At 57.9% G+C, this 18,258-nt stretch overlaps 1 protein-coding gene across 1 annotated transcript in view; it reads right to left on the bottom strand.

The window, feature by feature from the left end:
- Positions 1-18,258, bottom strand: part of BCAR1 (BCAR1 scaffold protein, Cas family member) — a 40,972-nt gene that overhangs the window by 8,921 nt on the left and 13,793 nt on the right. Inside the window, exon 2 of the mRNA XM_039503655.1 lies at positions 12,811-13,392. Within this exon, the coding sequence (XP_039359589.1) occupies positions 12,811-13,392 (582 nt within the window). The remainder of the gene's footprint in view (positions 1-12,810; positions 13,393-18,258) is intronic.

Here is an 18,258-nt window from a genome sequence, read left to right as displayed (position 1 = left end):
ATAGATGACCAGCAGGAGGCGCCACAGGGGTTAGTCCACTCCCTTACACTGTCTGTGTCGCTCTCCATGGCTGGGCACGCACAGGCTCGTGTCCCCTGCGGCATGGCGAGGAATGCACCAGCCGAGGGCCTGGAGGAAGGCATTGGGGGTCTGGGTGAACCCAGCTATGCCACACAGCTTGGGCCAGCTGGCTCTACGAGGGGGTCCGCACTTGGTCCACATTTACATGCCAGTGGGGTCTGAGCATTGAGCTGCTGATCAGAGCCAGCTGGAGCTAGGGTGGGGCTGTGACACTCCCCGTGGAATGGGATAATGTATGGAAGATGGGAGTCAGCTCCTCGGGGAGCCTCCCTGGGTGGGCAGTAGGCAGAGAAGGGGGCTGCATGTGGGAGGAGGGGTGTGTGTGTTGGGGGAAATGGGGCTGTGTGGGGGAAGGGGTACGTGCGGGGGAGGAGAGATGGGGCTATGCATTTGAGAGCACTCAGTTGACAGGCCCAGGCCCAGCCCAGCCCAGCTTGTGAGGAGAGGGCTGCTGGAGAAGGAAGGAGAGCCCAGTGATTAGGCTGAAAACTGGGACTTGGCAGACCCAGGTTCAAACCCCAAATTGACCATAGACATGCCCTGATGCCCCTGGAGATGTGCCTCAGTTTCCCCTACTCCTGAGTGGCAACTAGCCCTGCCCAGCCTGCCAGGGGCTGTGAGGAGAACTCCACTGAAGAGAGCTAGGTGCTCCCCTGCCACAGGGAGTGCAGCTCAGTGGGCGTAGCCAAGCCCCAGGCAGGAGCAGCCAGCAGCTGGCAAAGGGGCAGTGGCTGAAAGGCAAAGGACCAGCCAGGGCTGCCATCCCCTGCACACACCACTGAGGCAGGTGCTGCCAGCATTCTACCAGCCACGCAGGGCGTAAAACTGGCCTAGGCCCCACACTCCCCTATAGCCCACCCGTGGGAGTTGGAGTTGGGCACCGCAGGGCCCAAGTGACAAGAACATTAACCTGTGGGTAGAGGGGCAGCAGCAGAGCTGGGCCTGGGGCTGGAATAGCAATGGGTCGGTGTTTGCACAGCTGAGTGCCTGATCCCGTGCTGGGCAGGCAACGCCCTGGAGTGGCTCCTCGTGCCTGGGGCACCAGGCCTGGAGCTGCCTGCTGTCTGCACCCCTTGCCCTGCATTGCTGCATGCTGGCCACAGCCAGTTTGGGCTGAGGGACTGCAGCCCTGTTTCTAGGGCCTGGGCCGTGGGGAGTGAGCCCTGCAGCACCCCTGGGCCAGCTTGCAGGTCGAAGGGTGCCCGGTGCAATCCCAGCGCTGACAGCACGCTTTGCTCCTCAGCAATTTTAAAGCCAGAAGGGCCATCTAGTCTGACATGCACATCACAGGCCACAGAACCTCACCTGCTTACTCCTGTAACAGACCCCTGACCTCTGGCTGAGTCACTGACATCCTCAAATCTAGATTTAAAGACGTCAAGTTACAGAGAATCCACCATTTACTCAACCCAGCAAGTGACCCTGCCGAGTCTCTGTCAACCTGACCCAGGGGAAAATTCCTTCCCCACCCAAATACAGTGATCAGTCAGACCCTGAGCATGTGGGCAAAACCCAGACAGCCGGGCAAGAATTCTCTGTAGTGACTCAGAGCCTGCCCCGGTCATTAGGGATATTCGCTCCTTACTCACCATTCGGTTCCCCAATTCATCCCCAGCTCCTCCTGTGTGACTAACAGCCCCCCCTGGGTGCTGTCTGATGCCTCACTGGCATCCCGTTAGAGCTGCAGGGCAATTGACCTGCTGTAAAACTGGGCTGTATTTTATCCCCATTGCCCTTCGCCTTCATGGCCTTACCAGGGTGGCAGAACTGCCCTGCTCCCAGCGTGCATGGCTGGAGTGCCAGGTGGAGCCAGGACTCTCCCTGAGCCACACCCAGAGATGGGTCATGTCTCCTCCCCGGTGCCTGTGCCAAGGGTGCTGCCAGGGCCATCCCGGCAGGGGCTATTAGCCTTGCACGAGAGCCAGCCTCTGACCCAGAGCTGCCCCATCCCACGGAGCTTTGCCATGGACGATCAGCCCACGCTGGCACCTGGCACAGTAGCTACTGCCTTGGTGCACCTACTCTGGGAAGCATGGGCCAGGCTGACTCCCTGGCCAACCCCAGGGAAGTCTGCCCCAGGCTGTGGGGAGGAGGGTTATGCCCAGTGTGCCCCTGCCCTCGAGCCTTTGGTCCTGGGGTCAGCATCCCTGTAGCAGCAAGCGTTCCCAGCTCACCTCCTGTGTGCCCTGCTATGCGAGTCTGCATGCATGCCTGCCTGCTTCTGGGCGTGGGCACATCCGCAGCCATCTGTCTGCATCTGGGTGCATGCATGCGTCTGCACGTGTGTGCCTGCCTGTGCATACGTGTGTCTGTCTACACATCTGTGCGTGCCTGCCTGCTTCTGGGCGTGGGCACATCCGCAGCCATCTGTCTGCATCTGGGTGCATGCATGCGTCTGCATGTGTGTGCCTGCCTGTGCATACGTGTGTCTGTCTACACATCTGTGCGTGCCTGCCTGCTTCTGGGCGTGGGCACATCCGCAGCCATCTGTCTGTGTGTCTGGGTGCATGCATGCATCTGCACGTATGTGCCTGCCTGTGCATACGTGTGTCTGTCTACACGTGCCTGCCTGCTTCAGGGTGTGGGCACGCCTGCGGGCGGCCATCTGTCTGCGTGTGGCTTATGGGTGCACCAGCACAGCCAGTGAGATGGGTGTCCGGCACCATCGCAGCCCTGGGTATGTGTGTGGGGGTGCCACTAGCTCTCTCACAGCAGAGACAGTTTGTAGCATTGTAAACACACTGAATGGCTGGGACCCCTCCCCTGGGAGGCACAGACCTAGCAGACTCCACCCTGCTTTCCCTCGACTCCCCCATCCACTGGGGGGAACCTAAGGGTTCTGTTAGTGCCCCGGGCTCAGAGCAGCCCCTGAGGGCAGGAGTTAGCTGGGGTTCCCCTGAGCGGCAGGGGGGGTTCATGGGGCATGCATGTCTGTGCACATACCTTGCACGGTGGGGGGGGGGGAGTGGGGAGGGGCAGGTATCTAGGGAAGGTCCCACCCACAGCTCTGCCGCTGCCCCTCAATCCTGACCCATAGCCTGCTGCCATTCTAGCCAAGGCTTCCCAGCCGCATCTGCCCCTCAATCCCAACCAGCAGATGTAACATATGCACTCAGGTGAGAGCTGACCCCAGAAATTCAAGGCTTAACAGATCTGGGAGCAGCAGCCTCTGGTCCCAGATTATACTGGGGAATTCCCCCCACCCCCCACAGCTGCTTCCCCTGCAAGACAAACCCCTGGGTGCAGGGCCACGGAGGGCACCAGTTTCCAGCCTGTGGTTTTGCTCCCTGGCCCCTGTAAAGGCCCAGCCAGGCTGCTCTTCTTAGCTGCCCTGGCACCGAGGGACTGATGGGTTTTGCTTCTCTAGGGCATTGCCCTACAGCATTACACGGCCCTGCCCTGCGTGCTGAACCCCGCAGCACCAGCAGAGAGCCCCAGGCCAGCCTGGGTGGGTGCTACCACACGTGGGCTGCCCTGTGGGGCAGGGGTGGGAGTCGGCTAGCCACTCCAGCTAAGGGCCCTGACCCCTCACTCCAGGGGAGGGTGTGATGAAGTGGGACTGTTAATGTTTCCTCTGAATACTGTGTGGGTGCCAGTTTCCCCTATGCATTTCTTAAGTCTCCAGTGTGTATAAATGGCCAACACTCTGTCCTGGCAACAAGTGGCTGGGCCCTTCCCCCTGCAAGGGAATAGCTAAAGGTGAACAAAGATCAGGTGACCTCCTGGCCCAGGAAAGAGAAAGGCCAGAAAGGAGGGGCTGGAGGGGGTGGCAGAGCACAAGCTGGAACAGCCCTGAGTCTGCTCTAACGTACCTGGGGGCCGGGCAGGCCCTCGAGCCAGGCAGTGCAGAGGGGTCTTCCCCTCCTCCCCCCCAGGGCAGGGATCGGAGACTGAGGATCTCCAATGAGTTGGGTGGGTGACAGTGCCCCTCACTCCAACAGCCCCCCACCTTTCTGCCCAGTGCTGGCTGTGGTCCAGCCACGTGGAGCCACCGAACACAGCCAGGCCTTATGCCAGCTCCCTACCATACCCCCCACTGTGGTGTGAGCTGGGGGAAGAGGAGACCCCTCCGGCTCCTGCTACAGCTGGTGCTTGCCTGCTGAAGCCAGCGGCTGGGAGCAGGCAGAGAAGCTAACGGACTCCGGACTGTGGGCTCAGTTGGCCACAGGCCAAGCAGCAGCACTCCATGCTCAGCCTTGGCAGCTGCAACATCAGGCCCCGCCTCAAGGTCAGGCCACCGGGGAAGGGCAGGTGGGGGATGGCCTGGTCAGGCCCAGCCTCATAGCACGGGCCACAGGAGACCCACAGGGGACCAGCAGGCCCCCTGCTCTGCAGCCGGGGAGAGTGCTGCATGCCCAGGTGGTGATCTCTCTCCCCAGAGCTGCCATGCTGCCCACCCCACTTCTAAAGAGACCTGGAGCCAGCCCCCCGGCTGCACTCCCAGGGGGCGCTGGGCAGGAAGACAGCCTGGAAAACAGCCCAAGGAAACACTGGCAGGGCTCCTGTGCCCAGGTGTGCCAGCCCCTGCCAGCAGCGTCTGAGGCCTGCCCAGCTGCTGGGCATCCTGTGGCAAAGAGGTGCCCCCTGGTGGGTGCTGGTGGTGCTACAGGCAGAGGGGCTGGGCGGGGGCACACATGTCCCTGTCCAGCTCATTAGTGGCTCTAACAAAGTCAGGCGGCATCAGAGCACGGCCCCGCACTCATCATGGCCCAGTGCTGGGATCCAGCACAGCCCAGTGCTCCGTTAACCCAGCCATGCCACGCTGCACTCCTCGTCCCCAGCTCTAACCGCCAGAGGGCGCCGCCAGGCCCCTGCACCACGGTGTGTCTGTCCAGGGACAGTGCCCCGTAGGGTGGAGATGTACCCCCAAGCAGGACTGGCCTTACCATGAGGCAAACTGAGGCGGCCGCCTTAGGTGCCAGACTGTGGTGGGGCCACCACTAGGACCCAGAGTGTCGAAAATTGTGGCTGCTGCTGGTGCATATGTATTCTCTCTGCTCGAGAGGCACAGAGATGGTGGAGTGCTGTGCTGGAGGAAGGAGGGCACAAGAAACATAACAGAAAAGGTGAGAGGGAATAACAGAAAGGAGCTGGAGCTGCAGGGAGAGAGGGGAGGAGGAGCCTCTTATGTACCTCTCTAGCACCCCCAGGAGCCTGGACTGATTCGCACCAGCTTCTCAGGGAGCTTCCTGGTTCCTGCGGCTTCCCTGAACCCACTTGAGGAGAACAGGCAATCAACTGAAGTAGTAGGAGCCAGCTAGGCCCTTAAGATGCTAGTATCTTCCCTCACTCAGGCCCTGCTACCAGCCTGCTTATTTGTCCCCTTCAATTGAGTGTTGAGAGCCACTATAGCTGGCACAGAACAGCAGTCATGAGTGAAAGAAGAAAACGCCCCCCTGGGGCAACATTCAGAAAAAGAAAGCAAGCAAAGGAAGCTTTTCTGTCTAAGCAGGAAGGAGCTCTCCTGAGATACACAGACACAAATGTTCACGCTGAGCCTTCTAGCCTCAGTGAGAATGTGAGTGGTCAGGAGATGCCTGATCAACGAATAAGAATATTAGGGTCGGAAGGGACCTCAGGAGGTATCTAGTCCAACCCCCTGCTCAAAGCAGGACAGATTTTTACCCCAGTTCCCTAAATGGCCCCCTCAAGGATTGAACTCACAACCCTGGGTTTAGCAGGCCAATGCTCAAACCACTGAGCTATCCTGATCTTCCAGTTAGTCAGAGTGCAGGTGACCTGGCAGCTAAAGCAGCATACATATCTCCATCTCAAATGGATGTAACTGTGACGAACTAGGAATGTTCTTAATGTTTTCTCTGAATACTGTGTTGGTGCCTCAGTGTCCCCTATGCAGTTCTTAAGTATCTAGCAGAGCAAAGGGCCAGTGCACCTAAATGCCTGACCCTCTGTCTCCTAGCAACTGATGGCCTGGGACCCTCCTCCCCTGCAAGGTGCCAACTGAAGGTGTTGGAGACAAAGAGATGAGGTGGCCTCCTGGCCGGGGAAAGAGACAAAGGCAAGAAAGGAGGGGCGGGAGGGGGTTTGCAGTCTGGAGCTGGCAGGAGACGAGGAGTGAAGTGCAGATGTGGGGGTCTGGCTCACTGCCCCCCAGAATGGACCCGGCCGAGGGGTCCAGTTCGCGGTACTTACAAGCTCTGTTTTAGACCGTGTTCCTGTCATTGAATAAACCTCTGTGATACTGGCTGGCTGAGAGTCACGTCTGACTGCGAAGTGGGGGGGCAGGACCCGGTGGCTTCCCCAGGACCCCGCTGGGGCGGACTTGCTGTGGAAAGCGCACGGAGGGGCAGAGGATGCTGAATGCTCCAAGGAGAGACCCAGGAGGTGAAGCCGTGTGAGCTTCTTGCCCTGAAAACAGTCTGCTCCGAGGGAGAGGAGGCTCCCCAAAGTCCTGCCTGGCTTGGTGGGGAGCAGTTCCAGAGCATCGCCCGGGGACTCCGTGACAACTGGCGGCAAATGTGGGATCTACTGCACCCCGTGGACGGCGCTTCCTGCAGTAAGTGACTGGGGAGCAGTAAAACGAAGGGGGACTGAGGGGGACCAGGTGTGCTGAAGATTCAGAGAGAGATGGTTTCTTGTTACCCCTGGGAGTGTGTGACCAGAGAGAAGGACTTTGCAGTAACAGGGTCCCCCAGGGGATTGCAGCGAGCGGTCACAAGGGCGGAGGAGTCTGCCACTCGACCCTGGCAGAGAAGAGGTGACCTCAAGAAGGGCTGACACACTAGGGATCTCCCTGGAAACTGTGGGGAGCGGCGAGCACCCAGGCCTGCGAGTGGCCAGCAGGAAGATGTATGCCAAGCGGCTTAAGAGCGACCTGGTGGAGTTGTGCTAGCAGAGGGGGCTGCGCAGTGGGAGGCTCACCAAAGACCAGCTGATTGCCCAGCTAGAGGAGGGAGATTGCTCGAATGAACTGATCCCTGTCTCCGAGGAAAGCAGCCTGGCAGATGCAGTGCAGGCACCAATGTCTGTCCCCGCTGGGAGTGGTCAGCCGGCTGCTGAGGACTTCCCAAGACCTCTTCTTCCTATGCCTAGGGGAAGGGCGGGGAGGAGCCCAGCGAATACCGAGGGCACCCTGACACCCCCGGCCAGCAGGGGATCCTCCTGGCGTCACTCAGCATCTGTGGAGCGGAAGCAGCTAAAATGGGAGAGAGAGCTAAAAATGAGAGAGATGGAGGATCGTGAGAAACAGAGGCAGCACGAAGAGAGAAAAAGGCAGCGGGAGCTGGAGGAGAAAGAGAGACAGAGGCAGCAGGAAGAGACACAGCGTCAGCATGAACTGGAGCTGGTGAGGCTGAGGAGCAGCGGGCCCCCCGCTGGGGTGAGTGAGGGAGGGCCCAGGACTGCGTGGAGCTTTGATAAGTGCATCCTGGCCCAGCGTAAGGAGGGGGAGGACATGGATGACTTCCTGGTTGCCTTTGAGACGGCCTGTGAGCTGCACCAGGTTGATCCTGTGGACAGGCTCCAGGTTCTCACCCCCTTACTTGACCCCAAAGCCGAGGCATTGTAGCACCAACTGGAAGGGGCGGAGAAAGGGGACTATGAACTATTCAAGCAGGCCCTGCTGCGCGAGTTTGGGCTGACTCCTGAAATGTACCGGGAGAGGTTCTGGAGTCAGGATAAAACCCCTGAGGTCTCATATCTGCAACTGGCCGTCCGCATGGAGGGATATGCCAGCAAGTGGGCAGATGGGGCCCAGACGAAGGGGGACGTGGTTAAACTGCTGATACTGGAGCAACTGTATGAGTGGTGCCCATCCGACCTGAGGCTGTGGTTGAGAGACCAAAAGCCAGAGAACCCACGACATGCAGGGCGACTGGCCGATGAGTTTGTGCCGGTCAGGGGGTGGCAGGGAGGATTCCCAAAGGAACAGGCCCACCACGATGCAGAGAGGGAGTGATCCTGGGACCTCCCATAATGAAAACGTGGAGAACCCCCTCCCAAGGGGAACATCCGGCATCAGGGCCAACTGACCAGCTCGAAGGGACCAATGGGACATGGGCTGCTATTACTGTAGCCAAAGAGGCCACATACGGACCCAGTGCCCCAGGCTCAGGTACAGACCGAGCAGACTGGACCCACAGAGGATTAACTGAGAAAAGGCCCAGCTGGACGAGGGGCAGGCTTCCCAGGCAAGGGGAGCTGGCAGCTTATCTACTGTTCAGGAGGGAGGAAGGCCCCAAGCTGCAGAGCTGGATGCTCTGGACATCAGATTTTCTGTTTAGAGGGTGGGTGCAGGGCTCTCCCTGCAGAGCGAGTGCCTTGTTCCCCTGGAGGTGGATGGGAGGAAAGTCTATGGATACTGGGACACAGGTGCTGAGGTGACGCTGGCCCGGTCCGAGGTGGTAGCTCCAGAGCAGGTGATGCCCAACACCTATCTGACCCTGACGGGGCTGGGCGGGACCCCATTCAAGGTGCTCATGGCAAGGGTACACTTGAAATGGGGGGACAAGGAGGGCCCCAAGGAAGTGGGGGTGCACCCCCATTTACCCACTGAGGTGTTAATGGGGGGGGACATGGAGAACTGGCCAAGCAACCCCCCGGGGGCCCTGGTCATGACCCGTAGCCCAAGCCTGCAGGGGACACTGTGCCCTGACCTCGGGAAGGGTACCTTGCCCGAAGAGCAGGACCCTACCCTGGTAGGGAGGGAACACCCAGAGACACAGCTCAAGGAGGCTGCGGCTTCAGACCCAGCCGGTGAGAGAGAGCAGGTCCCCATCCCTGTCCCAGCTGCTGAGTTCCAGGCCGAGTTACAGAAAGATCCCTCCTTGCGAAAGATAAGGGACCTGGCCTACCTCAGTGTGGTACAGACCATGGGGGGAGGTTGCCAGAAAAGGTTCCTGTGGGAGAAGGGGTTCCTGTACCGAGAATGGGCTTCCCCAGGGAAAATTTAGTCGGGGGGATCAGGAGGCAGCTGGTGGTACCCTGGAAGTATCGCCGCCAGCTGCTGTGCCAGGCCCATGACAGTAACCATGCACATTCTTGAAGAAAAGTGTAGATCAGAGAAGTGTGTGGTGGAGGTGCAAGAAATGGCTGCTGCTGAGTTTAGTTCCTGTGGACCCACTTGAGCAGTAGCCTGAGGGACTTCCTTGTGCTGCATGGGCCACAGCAAGTGAAAAACTTCATGTTCCCCAAAGACAATGAAAATAGAAGTTTCCATCCAACACATTCCTGGTGTGAAATCCCCAATGGTGACAAGGTGGAGAGGCCATGGCTTATGTACTCAAAAACCCAGAATGCTGCATACTGGTTTTGTTGCAAACTCTTCCAGTCTAATGTTCCAGCCACATTGGGTTCTACAGGAACAAAGGACTGGAAAAATCTGGCTAGAAATCTGGCATGCCATGAGAAGGCAGCAAACCACCAGAGAGCATCCCATAGGGGGAAAGAGCTTGAGACGAGACTAAGGTTAAAGGCCACCATAGATGATCAGCATCAAGAGAAGATTGCACCAGAGTCTCTTTACTGGCAAAATGTTCTGAAAAGGCTCATTGTCATTGTGAGAACGCTTGCTACCCAAAACCTAGCACTGCATGACACTGCAGATCAGCTGTATGTGCCAAACAATGGAAACTTCGTTAAAATTGTGGAGCTGATGGCTGAGTTTGAAGCTGTACTCCAGGAGCATCTACGAAGAGTCACCACTCAAGAAATGTCTACACATCACTACCTTGGAAAAACAATTCAAAATGAGATCATACAGTAACTGGCAGCAAAAGTCAAACAGAAGATTGTGACAGATCTGAAGTCAGCAAGATATTACTCTGTTATTCTGGACTGCACACCTGACACCAGCCGTACGGAACAAATGACTTTAATGGTGCGTTTTGTAACAACAACAGAACCTAGTGAAAATGTCTCTGCAATGGTGACTGTCAGAGAGCATTTTCTAGAATTTATTGACATTGATGATACTACAGGAGCTGGTGTGACAAATGTGCTTCTTAAAAAGCTGGAAGATACAGGAATTGCGATAGCTGACATGAGAGGTCAGGGCTATGATAATGGTGCCAACATGAGAGGAAAGAACAGAGGAGTCCAGACACGGATCCGAGAGTTACACCCTCGAGCTTTTTTTTGTCCCATGCAGTTCTCATTCATTGAACTTGGTGGTCAGTGATGCAGCATCAGCTTCTAGTGAGGCTGCTGAATCTTTTAATGTAATTCAATGCATTTATGTATTTTTCTCTGCATCAACTCATCGATGGGAAATTTTGAAGCAACATCTGAGAACATCCTCTCTGACATTGAAACCACTGAGTGCGACACGATGGGAAAGTCGAGTGGAGGTGATATAGCCTATCAAACATCAAATTGGGAAGATAGATAATGCCATAGTTGCCATTATGGAGGCTAATCCTATGACAGGAACCGTTTGTGGGAAAACAGTGGCAGAGGGAATGGAAAGCTGGCTAGATGGTCGGGCTCAATGGGTAGTGTTAAATGGCTCCATGTTTAGTTGACAGCCGGTATCAAGCGGAGTGCCAAGAGTCAGTCCTGGGGCTGGTTTTGTTCAATCTCTTCATTAATGATCTGGAGGATGGCGTGGATTGCACCCTCAGCAAGTTTGCAGATGACACTAAACTGGGAGGAATGGTATATATGCTGGAGGGTAGGGATAGGACACAGAGGGACTTAGACAAATTAGAGGATTGGGCCAAAAGAAATCTGATGAGGTTCAACAAGGACAAGTGCAGAGTCCTGCACTTAGGATGGAAGAATCCCATGCACTGCTACAGACTAGGGACTGAATGGCTAGGCAGCAGTTCTGCAGAAAAGAACCTAGGGGTTACAGTGGACGAGAAGCTGGATATGAGTCAACAGTGTGCCCTTGTTGCCAAGAAGGCTAACGGCATTTTGGGCTGTATAAGTAGGGGCATTGCCAGCAGATTGAGGGATGTGATCATTCCCCTCTATTCGACATTGGTGAGGCCTCATCTGGAGTACCGTGTCCAGTTTTGGGCCCCACACTACAAGAAGGATGTGGAAAAATTGGAAAGAGTCCAGCGGAGGTTTAGGTTAGATATTAGGAAAAACTTTTTCATTACGAGGGTGGTGAAGCACTGGAATGGGTTAACTAGGGAGGTGGTGGAATCTCCTTCCTTAGAGGTTTTTAAGGTCAGACTTGACAAAGCCCCGGCTGGGCTGATTTAGTTGGGGATTGGTCCTCCTGAGGTCCCTTCTGACCCTGATATTCTATGATACTATGATGAATCACCAGAAACATACATAACTTCAAATTTCTGTGTGGCTTAGTGTTGTGGCATGACACACTGTTTGAAATAAATGTTGTAAGCAAGAGACCTTGATATATCTGGAGCAATGGAACAACTGGACAAAGCAAAGTGATACCTACAGTCTTAACGGTCAGATGAGGGATTTCTAAATGTTCTGAAGAGCGCACAGAAGTTGGCAGAGGAAATTCACACTGAAGCTATTTTCCCACCCATTCAAGAATACAAGAGTCACTGAAGACGACAACATTTGATTATGAGGCATGGGATAATCCCTTAAAAGACCTCAAACAACAATTCAAAGTTGAATTATTTAACCAGGTGCTAGATTGTGCAATACAGTCATTGAAGAACATTTCATGCAGCTCAAGGAACACAGCAGTATATTTGGGATGTTGTAGGATATTCCAAAACTCCTCACTATACCTGAAGATGACCTACACCAGCAATGCTGGGCACTAGAGACAGTGTTGACACATGATGACGTGTGATATTGATGTGAGTGATTTAGGTGATAACTGAAAGCCCTTTCAAGATACATTTCAGCAGGATCAACTCCAAAGGCTGTTCTGGAATATATGTGCACAAAAAAGATCTTTCCCAATGCTTTTGTTGCTCTGCACATACTTCTGACACTTCCTGTAACAGTTGCCAGTGGAGAACACAGATTCTCCAAGCCAAAGTTAATAAAAACACATCTACGCTCCACAATGACACAGGGGAGGCTGGTCAGCCTTGCAACCATCTCAATAGACCACGAGCTGGCCAGACTGTGGACCCTCAGGTAGAACAGGAAGATGGCAGAATTGAGACCTTTCAAAGTTTTGGCCCAAGCAAGGGAGCATGGGCGCATCATTTGAGCTCCTGCCTAAGGTGCCAAAATGTTGTGGGCCGGCCCTGCCCCCGAAAGCCCGCAGTGTCAGGGAGCTGGCACACTGCCCCTACCGCTGGCACAGGGGGCATGCAGGGGGGTGCCCAGAGCGTCCTGCACTATTCTGTGCCCTCGGGGGCCACAGAATAAGCCCAAAGGAGGGCAGCCCGCAGGCTGCTGCAATGTGCATGGAGGCCAGGTGGGCGGCAGGGGGTTAATGCCCACTTTGGCCCCCTCCCCCGGGGCCCCAGGCACAGGAGAACAGAGACTTGTGCCCTCCCATGCCGGGAGCCCAGATGCCCTGGTGAGGGGCATGGCACTCAAACCCAGCCTGAAAGGGGCGGGGGCCTGGCTGTGGGGATGTTACGCTGAGTGCCCCACAGCACCCCCCAGAAGGGAAGGATTGCCCCCAAACTCTCCAGAAAGCAAAGGCTGGGGAGCTCCCCCACAACCCAGGGGTACCCAGAATAGAAACATCCCCTGCCCATCACGCCTGCCTCCAGCTCCTGCCCCAGCACTGGGAGAGCTGCCTGGATCCCCCCGCGGGGACCCTGGGCAATTCTCAGGGCAGAGCTGGGCCCTGGACCATGTGGGGATGCGTCCTACCTTTCCCTGGGGCTTCGGCCCTTCCCAGCTCCTCATGTCCAAGGACGGTGGCACCTGGTAGATGTCCTGGCCCAGCCCCGCAGCTGGGGGCACCTGGTAGATCTCCTGTGGCGGACTGGTGGAGATGTCCGGGGCGTGGCTCAGCGACGGAGGCACCTGGTAGATGTCCTGGCAGGTGTGGGGCGGCGGCTGCTTTGGATACGTCAGCGGCTGCTTGGCTGGAGGTGAGGGGAAGGGGGCCCCTGGCGCAGAGCCCGGGTAGAGGCCCAGCTGCCCCTTGCTTGGGGCTGGGATCAGGTAGATGCTGTCCCCTGGCGGCCGGGTGGTGGGGTGCAGCGGGTGCTGGTGGGAGGGCGGCTGCCCTTGGCCAGGCCCTGCCTGCTGCTTCTTGTCATACATGCCCACCAGGATCTTCAGGCGGTTGCCAGGCACAATGCCCTGGCGCCCGTGCAGCGAGCAGAGCCACCAGCCATCCAGGCCCTGCGTGTTGCGCTCTAGCACTGTCATGATGTCACCCTTGCGGAAGGAGAGCTCGTCCGGGGACTCGGACACGTTGTCATACAGCGCCTTGGCCAGCACGTTCTGGGGGGGGACAGACGAGGGAGGGTGAGTCAGCCGCACTGGGACCCTGCCTTCCTGCCCCTTGGCCGCCCATGCCACGTGCACCGCTCAAGGCAGGGCACCGAGAGACCTTGGCCTTCTCTCCCCAGCGCCGTACGGACTGGGCCTGCCCCTCCCAAAGCATTGAGCTACCCGCCTCAGTGCCTGCAAAGCAGCCATAGGTGCTCACTGCTGCCAGGCTCCCCTGAGAGCTGGAAGGTCCCCGGGGTGGCCCCCGCCCTGAGCGATATCCTCCGAGCCCATGCGGCCGGCAAAAGGCCTTTGTGGTAGCCCTTCATGAGAGGACCCGGCCTGGTGACACCAGGTGGCCCGAGAGAACTGCAGGGTCAGCCCACAGCCAGCAGCCCTGGTCCAGAATCCGCTGTGCACACAGTCCAGCCACGCCCCCGCAGGACAGAGACGTGCTAGCGCTCGGGCTGCAGGGCTGCCCCTGTGGATGAGCGACCCTGGTCAGAAACCCACTGGCTGGGCTCCGCCACCATCTCCCAGAGCCTGCCTGCATCCCCCACCCTGCCCTGCGCTCTGCTGAACCGTCACTGGGCGCGATGCAGCGGGTGCCAGAGATCTGCTGGGAGACAAGCAAGGCGTGTGTCGCACCTGCCCCTTAACGGGGCACTGCCAGCGGACAAACCACGGTGGTTGGACACCCAGCTCCCATTGAAGGGAACCGGAGCTGGGCACCCAGATGCTGTGTCCTCCCCATCCCAGCCCCACCAAATTAGAGCCCCTCCCCCAGGGGAACTGGACATTAAGGCTTTGCGAGAGGCATAGAATCACAGAATCATAGAATCTCAGGGTTGGAAGGGATCTCAGGAAGTATCTAGTCCAACCCCCTGCTCAAAGCAGGACCAAACCCAACTAAATCATCCCAGCCAGGGCTTTGTCAAGACTGACCTTAAAAACCTCTAAGGAAGGAGATTCCACCACCTCCCTAGGTAACCCATTCCAGTGCTTCACCACCCTACTAGTGAAAAAGTTTTTCCTAATATCCAACCTAAACCTCCCCCACTGCAACTTGAGACCATTACTCCTTGTTCTGTCATCTTCTACCACTGAGAACAGTCTAGATCTATCCTCTTTGGAACCCCCTTTCAGGTAGTTGAAAGCAGCTATCAAATCCCCCCTCATTCTTCTCTTCTGCAGACTAAACAATCCCAGTTCCCTCAGCCTCTCCTTAGAAGTCATGTGCTCCAGCCCCCTAATCATTTTTGTTGCCCTCCGCTGGACTCTTTCTAATTTTTCCACATCTTTCTTGTAGTGTGGAGCCCAAAACTGGACACAGTACTCCAGATGGGGCCTCACCAATGTCGAATAGAGGGGAATGATCACATCCCTCGATCTGCTGGCAATGCCCCTACTTATACAGCCCAAAATGCCTTGGCAACAAGGGCACACTGCTGACTCATATCCAGCTTCTCGTCCACTATAACCTCTAGGTTCTTTTCTGCAGAACTGCTGCCCAGCCATTTGGTCCTTAGTCTGTAGCAGTGCATGGGATTCTTCCATCCTAAGTGCAGGACTCTGCACTTGTCCTTGTTGAACCTCATCAGGTTTCTTTTGGCCCAGTCCTCTAATTTGTCTAGGTCCCTCTGTATCCTATCCCTACCCTCCAGCGTATCTACCACTTCTCCAAGTTTAGAGTCACCTGGTGGTGGAGATGGGGATGCCTGGCTGCCCTGTGCCAGTGCTCCTGCAGGGCTGGCAGTGCCCCAGATCAGGCCCCAGGCACAGAGAGCCGCCATTTCCTGCTCCCTCCCTGGTCCAGGGGCGCTGATAGTCAATACTCGCCAGCGCTGCTCAGGAGCATGACACATTGGTCATGCTTCCAAATATCACCCAGCCTGGCCCAGGGGCTGAGCGATGGAAAGAACCTTCAGTGCTCGGCCACGCACAGTCACTCTGCTCCCAGCCGTTTGCTGGGGATTAGTCATCCCCACACCGCACTGCTCTGCTTCCTGCTGCTACAAACGACACCTGGCCTGGGGCTGGGATCCAGGTGGGAAGAGGAACGCAAGGCGCTGAGCCCATATGCAGCTCCCTCCACATGGCCCCCTGGGGCACAGCTACACCTGTCACACAGCCCCTCCACTGCCCCAAGACACAAGGGACTCCCCCCACCCAGACCCAGCTGCCTTCAGACCTCATGGGTAAAGCCAGAATGACCCGACTGGCTCAAATGGGGGCACGTCCTATCTGCCCGTCTCATGAAGGGCCACACCTTCATCTGTGATTCTGCAAAGCGGACTGGGGGGCACCAGCAAAGCTGGGGGCAGGAGCAGAGAGGAGTCTAGGGCTGGGATAGCTGGGGCTGTGGGGCGGTACTGAGAGGCACCGGCAGAACTGTGGAGGGGGGGGGAGCCCAGGGCTGGGACACCACAGGGCTGTGGGGCACTGGTAAAGTGGGAGGGAGCCCAGGGCTGGGACAGCAGGGGGTCAGGGTTGAGGGGCACTGGCAGAGTTGTCTGGGGGGAGCAGGCCCAGCTCCTGTCTGCCCTGTCCAGGCTGGAAGCAGGTGGTTTCCCTGCCCTCTCCTGAGAGCCCAACTGCTCTCCAGCTCTATTTCCCACCTGCCCCAGACAGAGGGGGGTTCCCAGCAGCCGGGGGCTCCCCCGCAAAGCAGGGGTGACGGGGCTCAGCCATGCTGGGAACCAGGGACCGGTGGGCAGCCCGTCCCAGAGGAAGCCGGACGCTGGGGGTCAGCCAATCCTCCCACACCCCTGCTCCAGCAGCACCTGCTGTGAAGGCCCCTCTAGGGGGCAGGGAGGGGCCCAGGTGCGCAGCGGGGGAAGCAGCAGGGACAGCGCCCGGCTGAGGCCAGTGATCTCCTGCAGCATGGCTAGTTCACAGCATTTGAAGTGAGCCAAGAAAAGGCCCCTTCACTCCAGGGCTGTCCAAAGAGAGGTCAGATCCTGCTCTCACTCCCCGCAAGGCGCTGAGCCCATCCCTGGCACCATGTATGGCTGGGCGGGCGTTGAGTGTGGTGAGCTGCAGGCCCCATCCCCACCTGGGAGCGGCTAGAACCAGATCAGAAACGACACCGGACCGAAGGTCCTACCCTGCTGAGCGCCTCCCCCGGCGGCTAAGCACCTAGCGGGACGGGTCTGTTGGGTGTGACCCCACTGGAACGACACTGGTGTAAAGCCAATGGGAACTGACGACTGAGGCAAAGCCGGAAGCTGGGACATCCCATTCCCACGGGCTTCAAACCCACCCCCAGAGCCAGGCCCAGCGGGCCCCGAAGAGGGAGAGCAAAGGCCGGTGGGCCTGGCTCTCACACATTTAGCACCAGTTCGCAATACAAGTCCCAAAGCCCCGGCTCCGGGAGTCCTGTGATGATGACAGGATCTCAGCTCTGGTTTATTTCCAGCCGGTCTCTAGCCCACGTCACAGCGAGAAAAGCTTGGAAACACGACTCACACGCACCCGGGCGTCAAAGCCAGATGCTTAACCACAAAAAGCCCCAAACAACAAACCAACTGAAATTCCCCATTGGAAAGCCCATCTCGTGATCCCCAGGAGGCTCCGAGCCCAGGGCTGCCAATGCTGCCCGAGCCCCGGGCGAAGGTGTAAACCTCGATCCCAGCCTGCTGGGGAGAGCAGAGTCATTACAGTGCTGCTGAGCTCCCCCGCACCCCACCCCAGTGGCTGCTGTGGGAGCCGGGGGCCTGGCTCAGGGGAGTGGGCCAGGACGGAGCTTTCCCTAATATGGCCTTTTGCCTGCTTTTCCTGCTCGGAAGAGCTCACATCCTGTCCAGATCCGCCTGCGGGGAAGGGAGCTGGGGAGGGGAGGGGGGTGGGCCGCTTGGCGGCAGGCTGGGCCCCTCGCATCATGCTCCCACCCAGCTTGTGCTTCCATTTCAGGTGCCTGGCTCCCCCACCCCCTGCCCCTGCCCGCTGGACAGGAAGTGCCAGCGCCGTGAAAATCCCCAGCTCCAGCCCAGCCAGCGAGCTGACCCCAGAGAACACAGCCTGCTCGCACCAAGGCTCACGGGGCCAGGCTCTGGTCACCCCATCCGGCACCCGCTAGGCTGCCATCCACCCAAGATGCCAGGAGGGGTGCGGTGAGGGGGGCAATGCCTCAGCCTCCTGAGGGTAGATCAAACGTGGTCAAAGGCCGGGGCTCGCAGCACGTGCACTGGGCCTGGCCCTTTGAGAACTGGGGCTCGATTTCCACTACCTTGCCCCTTGGGTTGGCAGCCTGGGCACAGCCCATTTGGGGGGGGGAGCAAGAGGCTCCAACCCCATTTGATGCCCCAGACCCGAGGCTGCCTGGGTCGTGCCAGCCTCCTGAAGGCTGCTGAGAATCACACCAGCTGCCAGCTGCCAGCAGCCCTGGGGATTGCTGAAGCACCCTGCCAGCGCCCCCTTTCCCTCAGCAATGCCATCCCCAGGGCAGGGGGGGAGGGGGCACAAAGGCCATGGCACTAACTACTTGCTGGGAGTAGCCCCTGTGCCAGGCTGTACATCACCCGAGCCACCTGAGGGGGGGGGCAGACAGCATTGGGGACTGGTGGCAGCTTTGGCGAAGCTGCAGTCTCACAGAGCCATGAAGCAGCCCCCCCTGCTGGGGGCAGAAAGCAGCCCCTTGCCATGGGAACAGGGCACAGGCAGGAGGAGCGGGGGCTGGGGCGGGTCATGGATGTTGGGGGCCACTGGCAACACTGACCTCTCGATCCCCCCAAACAGGAGGCACTTGAGAAAGCCAGGCCGGGATCATTCTTCCTCCACTACAGATGGGGAAACTGAAGCACCAAGGGGTGCTTGAGCCCCCGAATCCTGACTCCCAGGCCCAAAGACTTCCTGTGGCAAGGGCCAATTCTGGTATTG

The sequence above is a fragment of the Mauremys reevesii genome, linkage group 16 (genome assembly GCF_016161935.1).
Source record: "Mauremys reevesii isolate NIE-2019 linkage group 16, ASM1616193v1, whole genome shotgun sequence".
NCBI lineage: Eukaryota > Metazoa > Chordata > Testudines > Geoemydidae > Mauremys > Mauremys reevesii.
This window is presented reverse-complemented; position numbering and strand designations above follow the sequence as displayed.